This window comes from Cryptotermes secundus, unplaced genomic scaffold (assembly GCF_002891405.2).
Source record: "Cryptotermes secundus unplaced genomic scaffold, Csec_1.0 scaffold221, whole genome shotgun sequence".
In the NCBI taxonomy this organism is placed as follows: Eukaryota; Metazoa; Arthropoda; class Insecta; order Blattodea; family Kalotermitidae; genus Cryptotermes; species Cryptotermes secundus.
This window is the reverse complement of record NW_019722428.1, coordinates 92,376-107,347: the sequence shown is the minus strand read 5'-3', so window position 1 is coordinate 107,347 and position 14,972 is coordinate 92,376. Positions and strand designations below refer to the sequence as shown.

The 14,972-nt window shown below is 42.5% G+C and overlaps 1 protein-coding gene and 1 non-coding gene across 5 annotated transcripts in view; both read left to right on the top strand.

Annotated features, from left to right (window-relative positions):
* The window catches only part of LOC111861322 (sodium-dependent proline transporter), a 31,125-nt gene that overhangs the window by 3,495 nt on the left and 12,658 nt on the right, over nucleotides 1–14,972 (top strand). For 2 of the 4 annotated variants that reach the window (XM_033750274.1, XM_023845782.2), the window contains exons 2-8: nucleotides 4,475–4,646; nucleotides 7,421–7,552; nucleotides 8,685–8,839; nucleotides 9,702–9,784; nucleotides 11,184–11,451; nucleotides 13,191–13,294; nucleotides 14,415–14,539. In XM_033750274.1, the coding sequence (XP_033606165.1) occupies nucleotides 4,475–4,646; nucleotides 7,421–7,552; nucleotides 8,685–8,839; nucleotides 9,702–9,784; nucleotides 11,184–11,451; nucleotides 13,191–13,294; nucleotides 14,415–14,539 (1,039 nt within the window). Of the gene's footprint in view, nucleotides 1–3,183; nucleotides 3,278–4,474; nucleotides 4,647–7,420; nucleotides 7,553–8,684; nucleotides 8,840–9,701; nucleotides 9,785–11,183; nucleotides 11,452–13,190; nucleotides 13,295–14,414; nucleotides 14,540–14,972 lie in introns of those variants that run through there. The other 2 variants (XM_023845783.2, XM_023845784.2) reach the window with 2 other exon arrangements.
* Trnar-ccu lies at nucleotides 14,725–14,797 on the top strand. The gene has a single exon. It is a non-coding gene; the product is annotated as a tRNA-Arg (tRNA).

The window sequence follows — 14,972 nt, the reverse complement described above, 5'->3', positions numbered from 1 at the left end:
AAAGTGTAAACAGCCGCCGAATCGTCCTTGTGGCTAATAAATCTGCAATGTCGTGATTTCCCCTTCAAGACCATTGTTCGTTTTCATTGTATCAAGTGTGCACTGGAAGTAAAACGTCCTTAAGTGCTCAGACACATGCGTCCATTTCGTGATGTAACGCTTCGACACGGGCGTGTAATTTTCAGTTTATTGTCTTGGGTACATGAAAACATATTTTTATGACCAGAGGCACTTTGTCTATCAATATGAAGGTTCATGCGATTATTTTAATTCCGGATATTATATTTGGCTTTGTTATCAGTTCTTATACTGTTGATATTCTGTAATTTCTTGTGCCAAACTTGCATATTTTCCTCTTATGTTCTTGGACATTGTTGCTTAATGTGATTGTTATGTCAGTAGACGTCTTATTCCTCTGCTTCTTATCGTTGCTGTCATGACCTCGAGGGCATTTACAGACATGCCTGCATCCTGTTCCAACCATATCCATAAGTCTCTCATTAAAATTCCAAAAATAAAGCATTTTATTGCTCAAAAACTTACCAGCTTAGTGCCTATTCAGATGGTTGTGTGAGTAACATCTAGTAAGGGCTACTTCCCAGGGTTAAGTGGCGAGTAGACAGGGCTCGGTAGCCATGATAGGAAACCTGTTTAAGGGAAGGTCACCCTGAACAAAACATTGCTTCTCCGAGATAAGGGTTTTTGCATAGGCTGGTATCGTGCTCAGGTAAAATAGAGGTATCCGTAAATCTCAAAGCTGCTTCGTGTTTGAGAATGGCACGAGCTGACGAGCTCAGTCCCTGCAGATTATTATTATTATTAATTAAAGAAATCCTATCAACTGCAAATATTGTTTAACTTGAAACAGGATGAAAGGATCGTGACGTATTCAAAAATACTCATTCCTTCTGCAGTTAATTACGCTTCCCCAGAATTTGTGTGGATGAACTAAAACTAAACTAAACTCCGTGGCTTGTACTCCGCAAGCGAACTATACCGACCGGGCGACCGCCGCTTGTCGGCGAAGTTAGTGCCAACTTTTGAGGATAGAGTGTATCGCGTGGTCAGCGCAACGAATTCCCACGGCCGTTAATCTCGGTTTTCTAGAGCGGAGCCGCTACTTTCAATTCAAGTAGCTCCTCAATTATCGCCACGAGGCTGAGTGGACCCCGTTCCAGACCCACTGATTCACAGAATATCCGGTAGCACCGGGAATCGAACCCGAAACCTCTGGATCTGTAGCCAGGAACTCTGACCACTAGACCACAAATGCGGTTACTGGATGAACTGAGGAAAACTACGAAAGCGTGAACAGGATAAGTGACCTGCTGTCTAACAGTCCAACGCGGGACCCTCCCTAAGTAGGTGCGTTAGCCATTCCTAGACTCTTTGTCTGTCCGGTCTGTCAGCTCTTGATGCTAATGTCGTCCCGTTATCATAAACGTGGTTCTGATGACGCAGAAACATCACTTATGGCATCAGTGTGAATCAATTTTAAATTCTTTGATCGATCTGCCTGTCCCGGCTTTTACATGAACTTCAGGTTGGCAAATACTCTGATTCATGTTTGACGTGGACTGCCTCAGAATACAGATCTGACACGTCACTGCTCATCATATTTGTCCTGTGTTAAATACATGCGTGGAATATTTTATAGAAATGATTGGCTACTCTGTTGTTCTAATGAGAGCAAATTAATACTTCATCACTAATGCATGCCCCCACTAACGATCTAAATCATACTCCTATTTATGGAGTGTTAAAATTAAGAAGAAATGAGATCACACTATGCATTGTGGCTCCCTCTGAATGGAAAGTTATAAGAATGAGATTTTGTGCCGTCTAAACTGATTCAATTTGAAGAATGCCGTGTAGATATTGTGTCAACCGACGTTTCGGAGGAACGTATCGCCTCCATCTTCAGGGTATAAGAAATTCGCGAACGATGAACCAGCGTGAGCAGGTGGCTGCAGACCTGCTCACGCTGCTTCATCTTTCACGGATTTCTTAATCTGAAGATGGAGGTGATACGTTTCTCCGAAACATCGGATAAAATAATATGTACACGGCACCACATCCCAGAAGACGGCATTCTGCATAGTTACCGCCATGAAGACCTCAATTCTTACATGATTTATTTTGGTTTAGGTCTCATAATAACATTCTAGGTGTGTAAGGATAGCGGCCGGGGCGTGAAGCTGACCACGCACCTCCAACTAATGCCGAGATCGGGAAAACATGGGTCAATATATATCCACGCCCCCATAAGCCTTCATGGCGTAAAGTAAATTAGTTAAGTACAAGGACAAATTTACTTTTCTTACTTTTAAAATCATATTCTGGAGGCCTTGGTCAATCATTGGTTATGAAAATTGGAAAACATACTCATAACTTTACGTCTGCTTAATTACCTCGAAAACCAAAAGACTTAGGCAGCAAATACATTGCATATGAAATACGTGTTTCATTTCTGCTGCTGCTACGTCCAAAATGCTTTCCCCGACTCTGAATAATTAGCGATATATGCTCACAAACGCATGTAAGTCTACGGGTCTTTAAACATGTTCTATCTAAAAGAAAATTGAAAAAGTTTAACAATTTCTCGTAACATTTTTATATAGAATTTAATGACAAACGTTCTAGCGGTTCTAAAAAAGTAAAAGTAAAGTTATCCCTGTAAGAGGTCGTGGAGGCCCATAGGGTTGTGAGACGTTGAGGGTCCCACATTATCTATACAATCGGCTCACAGATGGCGGTAAGGTTGTCAGTCCTACGCGCCTTCCGCCCTTTACCCCCCAGGAAGATTCCTGGTACTCATTTCTGTTAGAGGCTGAGTCGACCCCAAGGCCATAGTGCGGCTGGAAGGATTAGGTAAATTGAAAAAGAATTCCAATGACCTCATTGGGACTTGAACCCGCGCATAGTGCCTCAACCAACTACGCTACGGTTCTAAACACGACCAGCCCTATGTACCTTCAATCCACGCACGTCGTCTAAAGGATAATAGCTGTCATCCGCACAGGATGCTCCATCTTCTGCCATGGAGTTAGTCACAGAGTGTGTTCTAAACCTCAGAAAATTCCGATCTGCCTTCACGGTTTCCACGATCATGGTCAGTCGCACTTGTCGAACCTTGTTTCCCGAACTCCAGTGCCAATCACATTAGCATAATTAGAGTCTACTCACACATGAGGTCTACCCGCGGACACGGGCCCAGTGTCACAGTGCCGTCCATGAGTGCAGGATGTCCACAGCGGAATTCACAGAGTTGCTGAAGGTAATTTTTATATAATAGTGATCTCACAGTCGCAATGTCCGTCCTGAAGTAACTGCAAATTCACCTTGCTGTAATCTATTTCAACTGCTTTCTCGGGATTGAAGATGTTCTTCTCGTATACTGGTATATCAGTTGAAGAATGCCATCTTCTGGCGTGTGGCGCCGCGAAATCCTCAAATCATACAGAGTATATCACTGGTTCCAACATTGTTATCGGTGCTAACATTTATACCTAGAAAAAATCATTCAACCCACACAAAATGAAGCTCCTGGCAAGTGTTTATAAATTACGAATTCATCAAAATCATAAGCTGATGGGTCATGACTAGAAACTCCCATGATTTGCAATAAGAACAAAATTTCACATTCACAAGAAACTGCGGAGTTTCAAAACGCAGTTTCCAGCTTACAGAACTAAGATTTACTTTTCATGCATCCGTCTATATGAGACACAGACGTCTATATGTCTATATGTCTGATTATGCTTGTAGGAGCATTCTGAATCCTTAAAATGGAAATTAATGTCTACTGAAACTGCTTTGACTTCTGACCAAACTCCTTACTAGCATCTAACACAGCTCTTGTAGTTCCATTTTTGACATTTGCTTCAGGCCAATAAATTGAAGCCATCGACATAAACAACAAGCTATTTGCCCCATTTATTTCCAGTACTTTCGAGTTCCTTAATCCTTCTTTCTGAAGCTAGTTGAAAAGCAAAGGCAAAAAAATATTGCCCTTAGTTTCGAAGTATTCAGTTAAAATATTACAAATTTGTTACTTAGTTAGGCATTTAATTCCTCAACTTGTCAACTAATCAGACAGTGTTAATTGAATCAGTCAAGCAATCAGTTTATAACTGTCATAAGTCTTGCATTCTATTAGGTTCAATATTGTAACCAAATGCTGGTACGTGCACAGGGAAAGAGCGTGAACTACTTGTGCACTTGAGGATCATAGGAAAAGTCACATAGACCACGACAGTTGCCATGAGGGCTTTGAAAACAATAATATGGCAACAGAATCACGAATACGATAGATTATTCGATATCCGAAAGCGTTTCGTTTTTAAGCGACTGAATAACGCACTGATTCAAGAAGCTCGTCTCTTGGTCGGAAGGCTATTTCACTACAAAGTCCCTTCTACCTTTCTTTCCTGCAAAATCGAGAGCCACTGTTGGTCTTCACACCATGTTCTAGGGAAGAGTACCTCCCGGCAATAGCCAGAGCACTCTAGAAGACAAATGGAAGGATGACTCGGAGCGTGGGAATTGGGGCAGCAAGACAGAGTTCATCCTCTCTTGCCTGGGCTACGCTATTGGCATAGGAAACGTGTGGCGTTTCCCCTACCTGTGCTACAGAAACGGCGGAGGTAAGAACCCAGGTTATCAGGCTGCAGTATAACAAGCATAAAACAGAGCTTCTAGCACCACGTTTCGCGTGAGTGGATGCACAGCGCCACACAATCAAACCTCAGTACTAGATGGGACTAGTGGTCAGCTTCATGTTCTGGCCTCTTTATCTACAAAGAGCCCTGGTTCGCTGCGAGGTGAGCACGAAAATGGTGAACTTAGAAATCCCTGGTACTGCCGAAAACCAAATTGGAGTCGTTCAGACCATAGATGGTTCCTTTATTGAGAGAAGTGAAATTTTCTTAGAAGCCAAAGTGTTGTTCTCGTTTCGAAGCTTTTAGAATTCTTCTCAGGACGACACGCTTAAGCAGGGTTGGCAGATATAATTCATCTTAATAGTCGTAACTTGTGCCTTGAACATGAGATCACATTGCTGTAGTCTGGTCTGTGTATCGTTATGCTCTGCAAAGCGGTATATTAAGTTCTATAGATGTGTAATTTATGCCGGTCACGGTAGCCGAGTGGTCTAAGGCGTGCACTGTCTTCGTTCGTTCGGAAGACGGGATCGTGGGTTCGAATCCCACTCAGGGCATGGATGTTTGTGTGCGATTTTCTGTGTTTGTCTACAGGTAGAGGCCTTGCGAAGAGCTGATCACTCGCCCAAGGAGTCCTACCGAATGTGTAAGATCTAGAAAAACAGAAGTGAATGGAGAAGTTCATGGAGGTAGGCCTAGGCCCACTGGGGGCTGTAGTGCCAAAGAAAAAAAAAGACGTGTAATTTAACTGAAAAAGCTAATGGCTGGAAATGATTTAGTAATGGGGAGAATGCGTCTCAAAAACATAACAGGAGAAGACGCTGAGTCTGTGCTAATCATCATCATCATCATCATCATCATCATCATCAGTAATCTGTCAGGCGACAGGTCCACAGTCTCTTCCAAAACAGTTTCTCCACTTAATGCGATCTTCTGTTTTTGGAAAGAGACTATCCAGGAAAAGTGATAATGTGGTAGTTTTTCCATTTGCTTTCCACATCGCAGTACAACAGTAGCCCTGCCAGTAGCTACGCTACCGCTGGTATAGCTCTCAGGGTCCTTGGCATACTCAAACCCCCTCACCACGATAAGGTGGAGACACCAAGGAGGGGGGTGCTATTAATACCCGATTATAATTCTGGACTTAGCTATTTTGTTAACGCAGTATAATAATTTCTGTTCATTTAGCTGTTTTCAAGTTTTTTTTATTTTTATGATTTTCCCATACTGGGTGGACTATACAACTCTGGGCTACAAGAATGACAGAATTGTTGTGTATATATTTATTTCCGTACAACGAAAAGGTATAAACTAGTTTCCCGAATTTATTTTGCCATTTTACATTGTTGCTTTTATGTTCTTCGATATTCTTCCCTTTGACATTTTGCTGACGGTTTAGGCCGCACAGTATCATTTTCTTTGTGCCATATTTGTTTTAAATAAAACCTGAAATTCCGTCATTTTATAGGCTGCATGACAGTTTTACGCAAAGTGTGAAGTCTGTTGCTTCTGATTATTTCTTTTACAGGCTACTTTGTCCAGGCAATCTATATAAATCCTTGTTACCCTGTAGAATGCTTAGACTGATTTATAAAATATGTTAATACGTAGAAGACAAACGCCAATGAAACACACATACGTGATTTACATACCTATATCATCCAATAAGATATAAACAAAAAATAAAGCTATCTCTGTAACAGGGTGTGGAGGCCCATAGAATGTCAGACGTCGAGGCTCTCATATTTTCCAGGTAATCGGCACAAAGATGGCTGTAAATTTGTCAGCCTTAGCGCGCCAGCCGCTCTTTACCCCTCCAGGAAGATTCCTGATACTCATTTCTGTTAGAGGCTGAGTCGTCACCAGGGCCATAGTGCGGCTGCGAGGATTAGGTCAATTTCAAAATCCAGTGAGCTCATAGTTTTTTTTTTTTGTTTGGTTACCCTCGGTTAGGTTAACTTAGTTTAGCTTAGGCTTGCTTTAATTCCATACCATTAGGTTTGTTCCTGAGTTCTTATTCAGTGCAAGGAACAATAAATATTTCACGCTTTGCCTAAGGTTTTCGGACATTCTACATTATAATCAAGTGCCCTATGTAGTTCATATCAAATATTACCCGGTCGACTACGTCGTACAAAACGACGCTCTTGTCGTCTTCCACGAAGAGTAACGTATTTATCTTGTGTTGCGCAAATCATACTTCTCGGCGACAAGTTGTCCAGGAACATCTCTATTCACTACATCACATTGACTTTTGTTCGATTCTACACAAATTTTACAAATTTCGCGTCACCTGGGTACAGGATGTAACAATACGACCTTCACGACTCTTTTTTACATAATTTTCTGTAGTTAGTTTCTGGGGTAAGATGAGACCGACTCCACTTGTTACGTCGGTCACTAATTGACCTATTGTACCAGCATCGGGTGGTAGATGATGAGTGTGGAGCATATCCGTGGAATGAAAATTGGCAAGGGAAATTGAAGTATTCGGAGAAAACCTGTCCCAGTGCCATTTTGTCCACCATAAATCCCACAAGACCAGGCCTGGGCTCGAACCCGGGCCACCGTGGTGGGAAACCGGCGACTAACAGCCTGAGTTACGGCACGGCCCTAATTTTCTATAAGTAATTAACATAATAAATTCCTATACCTTTACCTTTAAAACCTCCTCAGCTATAATGCGCTACTTCTATAGCTATTCAGGGTTAGGTTACGCGAGTTTACTCAGTACAGTAGACATTTCGTTCTATTCCCAGGGGCGTTTCTGGTGCCATACCTGCTGATACTGGCACTGTGTGGCATTCCCCTGTTCTTCATGGAGACTACACTGGGTCAGTTTGCCAGTACCAGCTGCGTTACGCTCTTCAGGATATGCCCCCTTTTCAAAGGTAAGGATATTGTGCTTGTGGTGTGTCACAGGACTTAAGTTAAAAGCGAAACAGTGGAGACTGGGAAATACAATATACATAAACTCCTAGTGAGTCCTTCGTAAATTTGCATGCCTCAATAATCTTGATGTTCATGTATTTCAGATAAAAGAAAGAACTTTCTTATGTTGAATCAGCTAGAAATTATTTTCCTTTATATAGCGTTTACAGTAATAATATGTTTGAAATAAAGCGTTTAGATTGTGTTTCGTATCTAACTAACTAACTACACTAATTAAGCACTACGCCTTGAAGGAGTATTGAGGAGTGGACATATAGATCCACATTTTCTTGACCTCGGTACTAGATGGAGGTGAGTGGTCAGCTTCACGCCCCGGCCGCTTTACCCCTGGGGAAAGGGCCCCCCCCCCCTACCCATTGTATAGGAGGTTAGGTGGAACCCAGAGCCGGTCTCAGCAACGTGGAGAAGAGAAAATTCTTGACAGTACCTGGACTCGAACTCCTACCCCTTGGTTATCCAGCCCTTAGCCAGTAGCTAAACCGACTACGCTATCCCGGTTCCTTTGTACTCGTATTTCATACCACACACCAAAATTCTGCACGTTAAGCGTTTTTAAAAATGTATTTTAACTTCCCTGTGAAGCTGGAATTAAAAGTATATTGAACAGAGTTAATTAGCCCCTTCCGGAAAAGCTTAATATTCTATACTCAAAATCTTGTTTCATTGAAATATGTTTAGAAATTCTGAACGTACTCGTAAAGCATGAGGGCAAGCGAAAGCGAGATAAACATAAACCATTTGTTCATGTGTTTTATTAAATTTGGACCGAAATTATAGTCACCGGGCAACTCTTAATGCAGAGGTACAGTACAAAATTTCAGCGAAATCAATTACACGATAAAAGTGGTGTATGTCTGATAGAGACACTACTTATAATCGTGTCAGGTTGACGTCATTTCTTGAGGTTGTAAGGGTAACATTATCCCAGTGCCAAAGAGCTGAATAATTACAGGGCGTTAAGTGTAATGAAGTAACACTCCATTTATCATTTCAGCATTGGATAAGCATCGACTTAGCCCTACGAACAATTTACATAGCTTGGATGTCACGATGTGTTTCTTTTTTTGCCAGGCACTGGATTCGCCATCTTGATTGTGAACGTCATCTGCACCGTGTACTACAATGTGATCATCTCCTACCCGATATACTTCCTGGTTATGTCCCTGAGATCCAGACTTCCTTGGGAAGACTGTGACCACGAGTGGAACACTGATAAATGCTTGAAGGTAATTCAACACGTTCGTGATTGGTCGGATCTTGGGTTGCCTGATGATTCTGTCTGAGATGACAATGTAGAGTAGCTTGACAGGATAACCATGAAATGTAAAAAGTAAGTAAAGCTATCCCTGTAACAGGCCGTGAAGGCCCGTAGGGTTGTGAGACAATACCTTGACAATCGGCTCAAAGATGGCGGTAAGGTTGTCAGCCTTACGCGCCGGCAGCGCTTCGCTCCCCAGGAAAATTATTTAATTAATTCCTGGTACTCATTTCTGTTAGAAGCTGAGTCGAACCCAGGGCCTAGTGCGGCCGGAAGGATTAGTTCAATTGAAAAAAATCCAATGACCATGAAATGTAACATAATTAAATGTTTGGATTGAGGATTTCGTGGGCTATTTTAATGAAAGCTTGAAATATTAGCCCGGAGAGAATGTAGACATTTGAGAAGAATTTTAGGCACGATGGGCTGTTACACGGTCGTGATCATTGCTGGGTACGTAACCGAATGCAACCGCTGTTCTATTTGGTTCACAGGAATCCATTTTTCCGGATTAGTGTAATTCTTAAGAAGGTACTGAGATTACGTAACCTAGATGCTAGTTTCGTAGTTTCTTGAAGCTATAATACCAATAATGAACTTAGGTATTATCTAACGGCAAATCTTAGGCTGATTATGAACTAATATTTGGGAATGCTGCCAGTAGAAGTGATGGCAACATATTTCAAAGGGTTGTCCAGTATTTAGCTTCCGGAAGAAGAAAGCTAACCACTGCTCCTACCTCACTCTTTAAGCTTTCAGTCCCGTGCAGGTCATCTTGGTGTTGCATTAAGAGCAGTCCAGTTAATACGACTTGTGTTGGTTCTTTGCAGATTGGCACCAAACTGGATGAAATGGGCAACAGTACGCAAAATCACTCGACTCTCTGGAAGACTCCGGCCGATGAATTCTTCCAGTAAGCCCGAGTACTGTTCGTAGCAAACACTCAAAAAGTGAACAGGCGTCGCTTGCGCCTAGCATAGACAATAGTAGAAGATAGTCCCTGGCCCCTAATCCATGGCGGAGTAGAATTATAAAATATTTTCTTGCATCATAGCACTTTACATATTTAAATCCAGTTGCCTTTAAAATTCCATATAAAAATCAGTTGCTTCCTTCATATATATACTATACAGAATGTAAATAAATATATGTTACAACGCTCTGTGGTAGATAGATGAGTTCAATCTGATCATATTTTGTTAAGACAGCCATGTCCGAAAACGCTTTGTTTACGCGCTAGGGTCTCTGAAATGTGAAGCAGAACGCCCTCACCTCTTACCTCTGTGGCCTACTGGTGACATTTACATAACATTTCTCCTAGAGACCTTACCGAGCTGCTGGAATTGATGCCTCTGGAAGTCCCTCGTGAAATGTGGTTCCAGTATGATGGCGCCCAGGTACACTGCATTAATGTCGTCCGTCAGTATTTGGATGAAATTTTGGCAACAGATGGCTCGGACATGGAGGCCCAATAACCTGGCCCCTTCGCTCCTCTGACTTGACTTCACTGGATTTCCCTCTGTGGGTGTACATGGAAAGCCTGGTGTACGGGACTCCAGTGGAGACACAACGTGATCTTGTGGCAAGAATTGCAGTAGCAGCTGGAACCATCCGGGAAATTAAATGCCGGGAATCTTTCAAAGGGTTCAGCATAAAATAGCCAGGCGGTGCAGAACATGCAATGAAGTCGGCGGCGGCCATTTTGAGCAAGTTTTATAACGTAAAACAACGATAACATCCCCTAAAACTTATGCATCCTATAGGAAATTTTGTGGTCCTTAGTGCCAAAAGGAAGTGTTTCCAGACATGAGTGTATTAACAAAATACGGTCATATTGAACCCATCTATCTACCACAGAGCGTTGTAACATACATTTATTTACATTCTGTTTAACAAACATGACACTGAGCAAGATGGCTCGGCCGGTAAAGCATCTAACTTGTATTCGGAAGACGCCCTGTTCAAATTTTATCCTGGGCATCAACTAACCTGACTGGAGGTTTTCGTGGTTTTACTCAGTTCCTCCAGACGAATTCCAGACAATACCTTGAAATGAGCCAAGACCGCTTTCTTCTACATTCTTTAAAATTCATTCATTGTCACCGTAGTATTTGATGGTATATAAACCGAACCACTGATATTGCCGTTAAATAGACCATAAATAAATATGGCGACGTTGCGAAATTTTTAGATTATTTATTGCACATTTGACGTAACAGCAATCAGTACTAGTGTCAATGAATTATCGAAATAGATCACTGAATTGTACAGTCTCTTCATCTAGATCGAAGCGTTCCTGAACTGTATTGCAGCCACAAGATCCTGCAGATTTCTGACGGCATAGAGAGTCCTGGCACGATCGTCTGGGAGCTGCTGCTCTGCAACGTTGCCTCCTGGATCATTGTGTTCCTCTGCATTATGAATGGAGTCAAATCTGTGGGCAAGGTGGTGTACTTCACTGCCACGTTTCCCTTCGTCATCTTGTTAGTGCTCTTCGTGAGAGGCATCACTCTGCCCGGGGCATGGGAGGGCATCCGTTTCTACATCAGCCCGCAGTGGGACCAGCTCCTCAATATCAAGGTAAACTGTGCCTTACATGTCACTCATCAGGTCATGAAATTTCTGTATAAAGAGTCCGTCACTGGGTCATGTAGCCCCCCCCATCTTTTGTAGTTGTGCAAGTTATCTTCCTACATTTCAGTTTCTCTACTAAAATCCTTTAAGCATTTCTCATCTCTCCCACGCATGCTACACGTCCCGCCCACCTCATCCTCCTTGAGTTGGTTGTCCTAATACTCTCTGGTGAAAAGTACAAAAATAAGGAAAAAGCTCTCCCTGTAACAGGCCGTGGAGGATCATAGGGTTGTGAGATGTTGAGGTTCCCACATTTTCTAGATAATCGGCTCACAGATGGCGGTGAGGTCAGTTTTAAGCGCCGGCCTACCTTTACCCCCCAGGAATATTCCTGGTACTCATTTCTGTTAGAGGCTGAGTCGACCCCAGAGCCATAGCACGGCTGAAAGGATTAGGTAAATTGAAAAAAATCCACCTCATTGGGATCCGATCCCGCGACATTCCAGCTTGTAGCATAATGCCTCAACCAACTACGCTACCGCGTGCCCCCCAAAATTAAGTAGGGTCCTTATTATGTAGCTATATCCTTCTGATACCTCCTGTCCCTTAGGCCGAAATATTCTTCTCAGCACCCTGTTCTCAAACGCCCTCAATTTGTAAGTGCTAGGGCTGCAATCTTTCCGGACTGACACTAGTGGTGGATCAAAACGATTTTATCAACTTTATCCGTCGTGAAAGCTTCAGAACTCACGCGAGACTCTAACGATGGGGATAAAGACGGTACCTGTAACCTCAACAATTTTTTACTAACTGACACGACTCATAACCTGAAAAAAACTTTATCAATTTTGGACATAATCTGCGGTTCGAAATTCTGGAATAGAATACACAGTTTGGGGCACTGGATCTGCACCCATTATCATTCATGTGAAAGGAACTTTCTCAGTTTTGTCCGACAGGATAATGGTCTCAGTTGAGTACATGTTCCTCACTTGAGGACGGCAGTAGAACCACGCCCCGAAACACTGCGATCTGTTTTAGAACACCGGAAGATGGGCAGATATTCCAGAAAATTAGTAATACTAATTACACTGCTCTGTCTAACCATTTAGAATTGACCCTCAAATATAATCTTCCCTTATGTCGATTGACGGGGTTTCACGCCAGTGTCCCTAATGGCTCTATGAAAAGAGTAAATAGACCTACCAAGCAGGAGCAATTCTGTTTGGCAGGCTAGAGCAGATTTCAGTCAGTTCTTCCTCTTATGCTCAAATGATGATAAAAATAACAAAGCGTGTGGACAGGAGTTTTCTAATTTTGTATGCATATATTTTTTCAAAGTCACTGTTTTCTCTTTTGAATACCTCATTGGTACCGCTGGGTGTTTTTCATTACAGATACAAATTTACTATCACAAAGCTAACTGCACTGCTCAGAGCCAGAAATTATATTACCTCTTTTTCAGTCAAATATTACCACGTTGAAAAGCGTTTCAATTTGAAGTTCCTTCTTGCAATGAAATCTGAATTAGAACATCAGCCAAATGTTTACAAAAGGAACCGATAGTAGAATCGATATATCCAATCTGAGCTTCATTTCAGTGTTAGCTGGATCGATATGAACTGAAATGAAATTGTCTGGACCGATTTTTAGTGCAAACACAGGACAGTAATTTCAATCGCAACCCGTCAAGTCGTTGCGAACACACACGACTTCCCCGTCATGCGTTCAGGCCACTGTTGCAGGTGTGGGCGGACGCAGCCGTTCAGATCTTCTATTCGCTGGGCCCGGGGTGGGGTGGCATCGTCAACATGGCCAGCTATAACCGGTTCCACAACAACAACAAGTGGTATGTGTCAGTCATAACACTAATTGTATTTATGGAACGCAGAGGTTTTTTACCGTACTCCGAAAAATTCGTGATTGAATCTTAGCCACCTGAATCCTTCCTATGCAATCACAATCCTTTGGTCTAAGACACATTGTATCCTGTACATAAAAGTAAAGCTATCCCTGTAACACGCCATGGAGGCCCATAAGGTTGTGAGACTTCGAGGCTCACACATTTTCTAGACAGCCGGCTCACAGATGGCATTGAGGTTGTCAGCCTTAGAGTCGGCCGCTCTTTACCCCCAGGAAGATTCCTGGGATTCATTTCTGTTAGAGGCTGAGTCGACTTCAGGGCCATAAAGCGGCTGGAAGAATTAGGTAAACTGAAAAATCCAATGACATCAGGAATAGAACCTACGACCTTCCGGCTTGTGGCGTAGTGCCTCAACCATCTACGCTACCGCATGCCCTCCTTATCCTGTACACAAGTCTCCCAACTGTTCATTTTCTTTCACATCTTACCAACAGATTGTGCATGTAATTCTCACTTCAACAGTAGTCGGCGAAGAACAGACAGAAGTCATGCAGCCCTCGTTAAGTAGTTTCCGTCAGTCCGTTGTCATTTGGTCTGTTACCATGTGCTTCTTCCGTTGTTGCTTCTGTCGTGCCAAGCAATCCATCCTCTTTGAAGACCATTTTTAACATTTCGTAATCATGCCAGTTGTCTTTTGCGGCTAGCTACTGTTACGCCCATCTGGCGACCACTCCTTACGCGTGCCTATTTACAGTGTTTCATATTTTGCGATCGTCTGCGTCACGAACACTCTTGAGGGCGTGCTGTGGCACCGTAATACGAAGGGAAGGACTTAAAATAAGTGGGGAACGTTATAATAGCACGGAGCAATTTGATTTTGTTGCAAATTGGTGCAGATTGTTAAAGTATGTCACTGCCCTCCCTTTCTACGTCCCTTACAATCCATAATTGACAATGATATTACCACTCCACATTATGTAATATTCCTTTGAGGAAAGAAATACATACCAGTATCTCAAGCTCAGTGGTCGTAATCAAATACGAAGGTAAGACTAGGCATTTGTAGTTTAATCTAATTAACTCTGCCCTCATTGCCCCATTTCAGGGACTCTATCTTTGTGCCTACGGTGAACTGTGGCACCAGCATTTTTGCTGGCTTTGTGGTATTTTCCGTGCTCGGCTTCATGTCCCACAAGACAGGTGTCCCTGTGTCCACTGTGGCTACTGGAGGTGAGTGAATCTGGCTTTATACTACACTATTGTGCTCACGTATTTGATCTCGATTACCGTCATGCTATGCACATGACGATCTCACTTTGGGAGATTTCGACATGGCGGTCAGCAGCAGCCCCTTTTGCTTTTCGAGAGAATCAGTCAATATTTGAAGATATTATGAGCGACTATAGGACCTGCCAGCCCCTGTGGCCTAATGGATAAGGCATCGGTCTCCTAAACCGGGGATTGTGGGTTCGAGTCCCACCAGGGGTAAAACAAATTATTTTTATTCACGCACACACTTTCTATACTCACTCATGAAGTAGAAAACTTATGACATTTTTTACAATACAGACTCCTTAATTCATAGTTTTAGAAAACAATACATTAACAAAAGACAAGTATTCATCTGCTATGTCCACATTAAAAACAGCTGGTCGGTCACGAG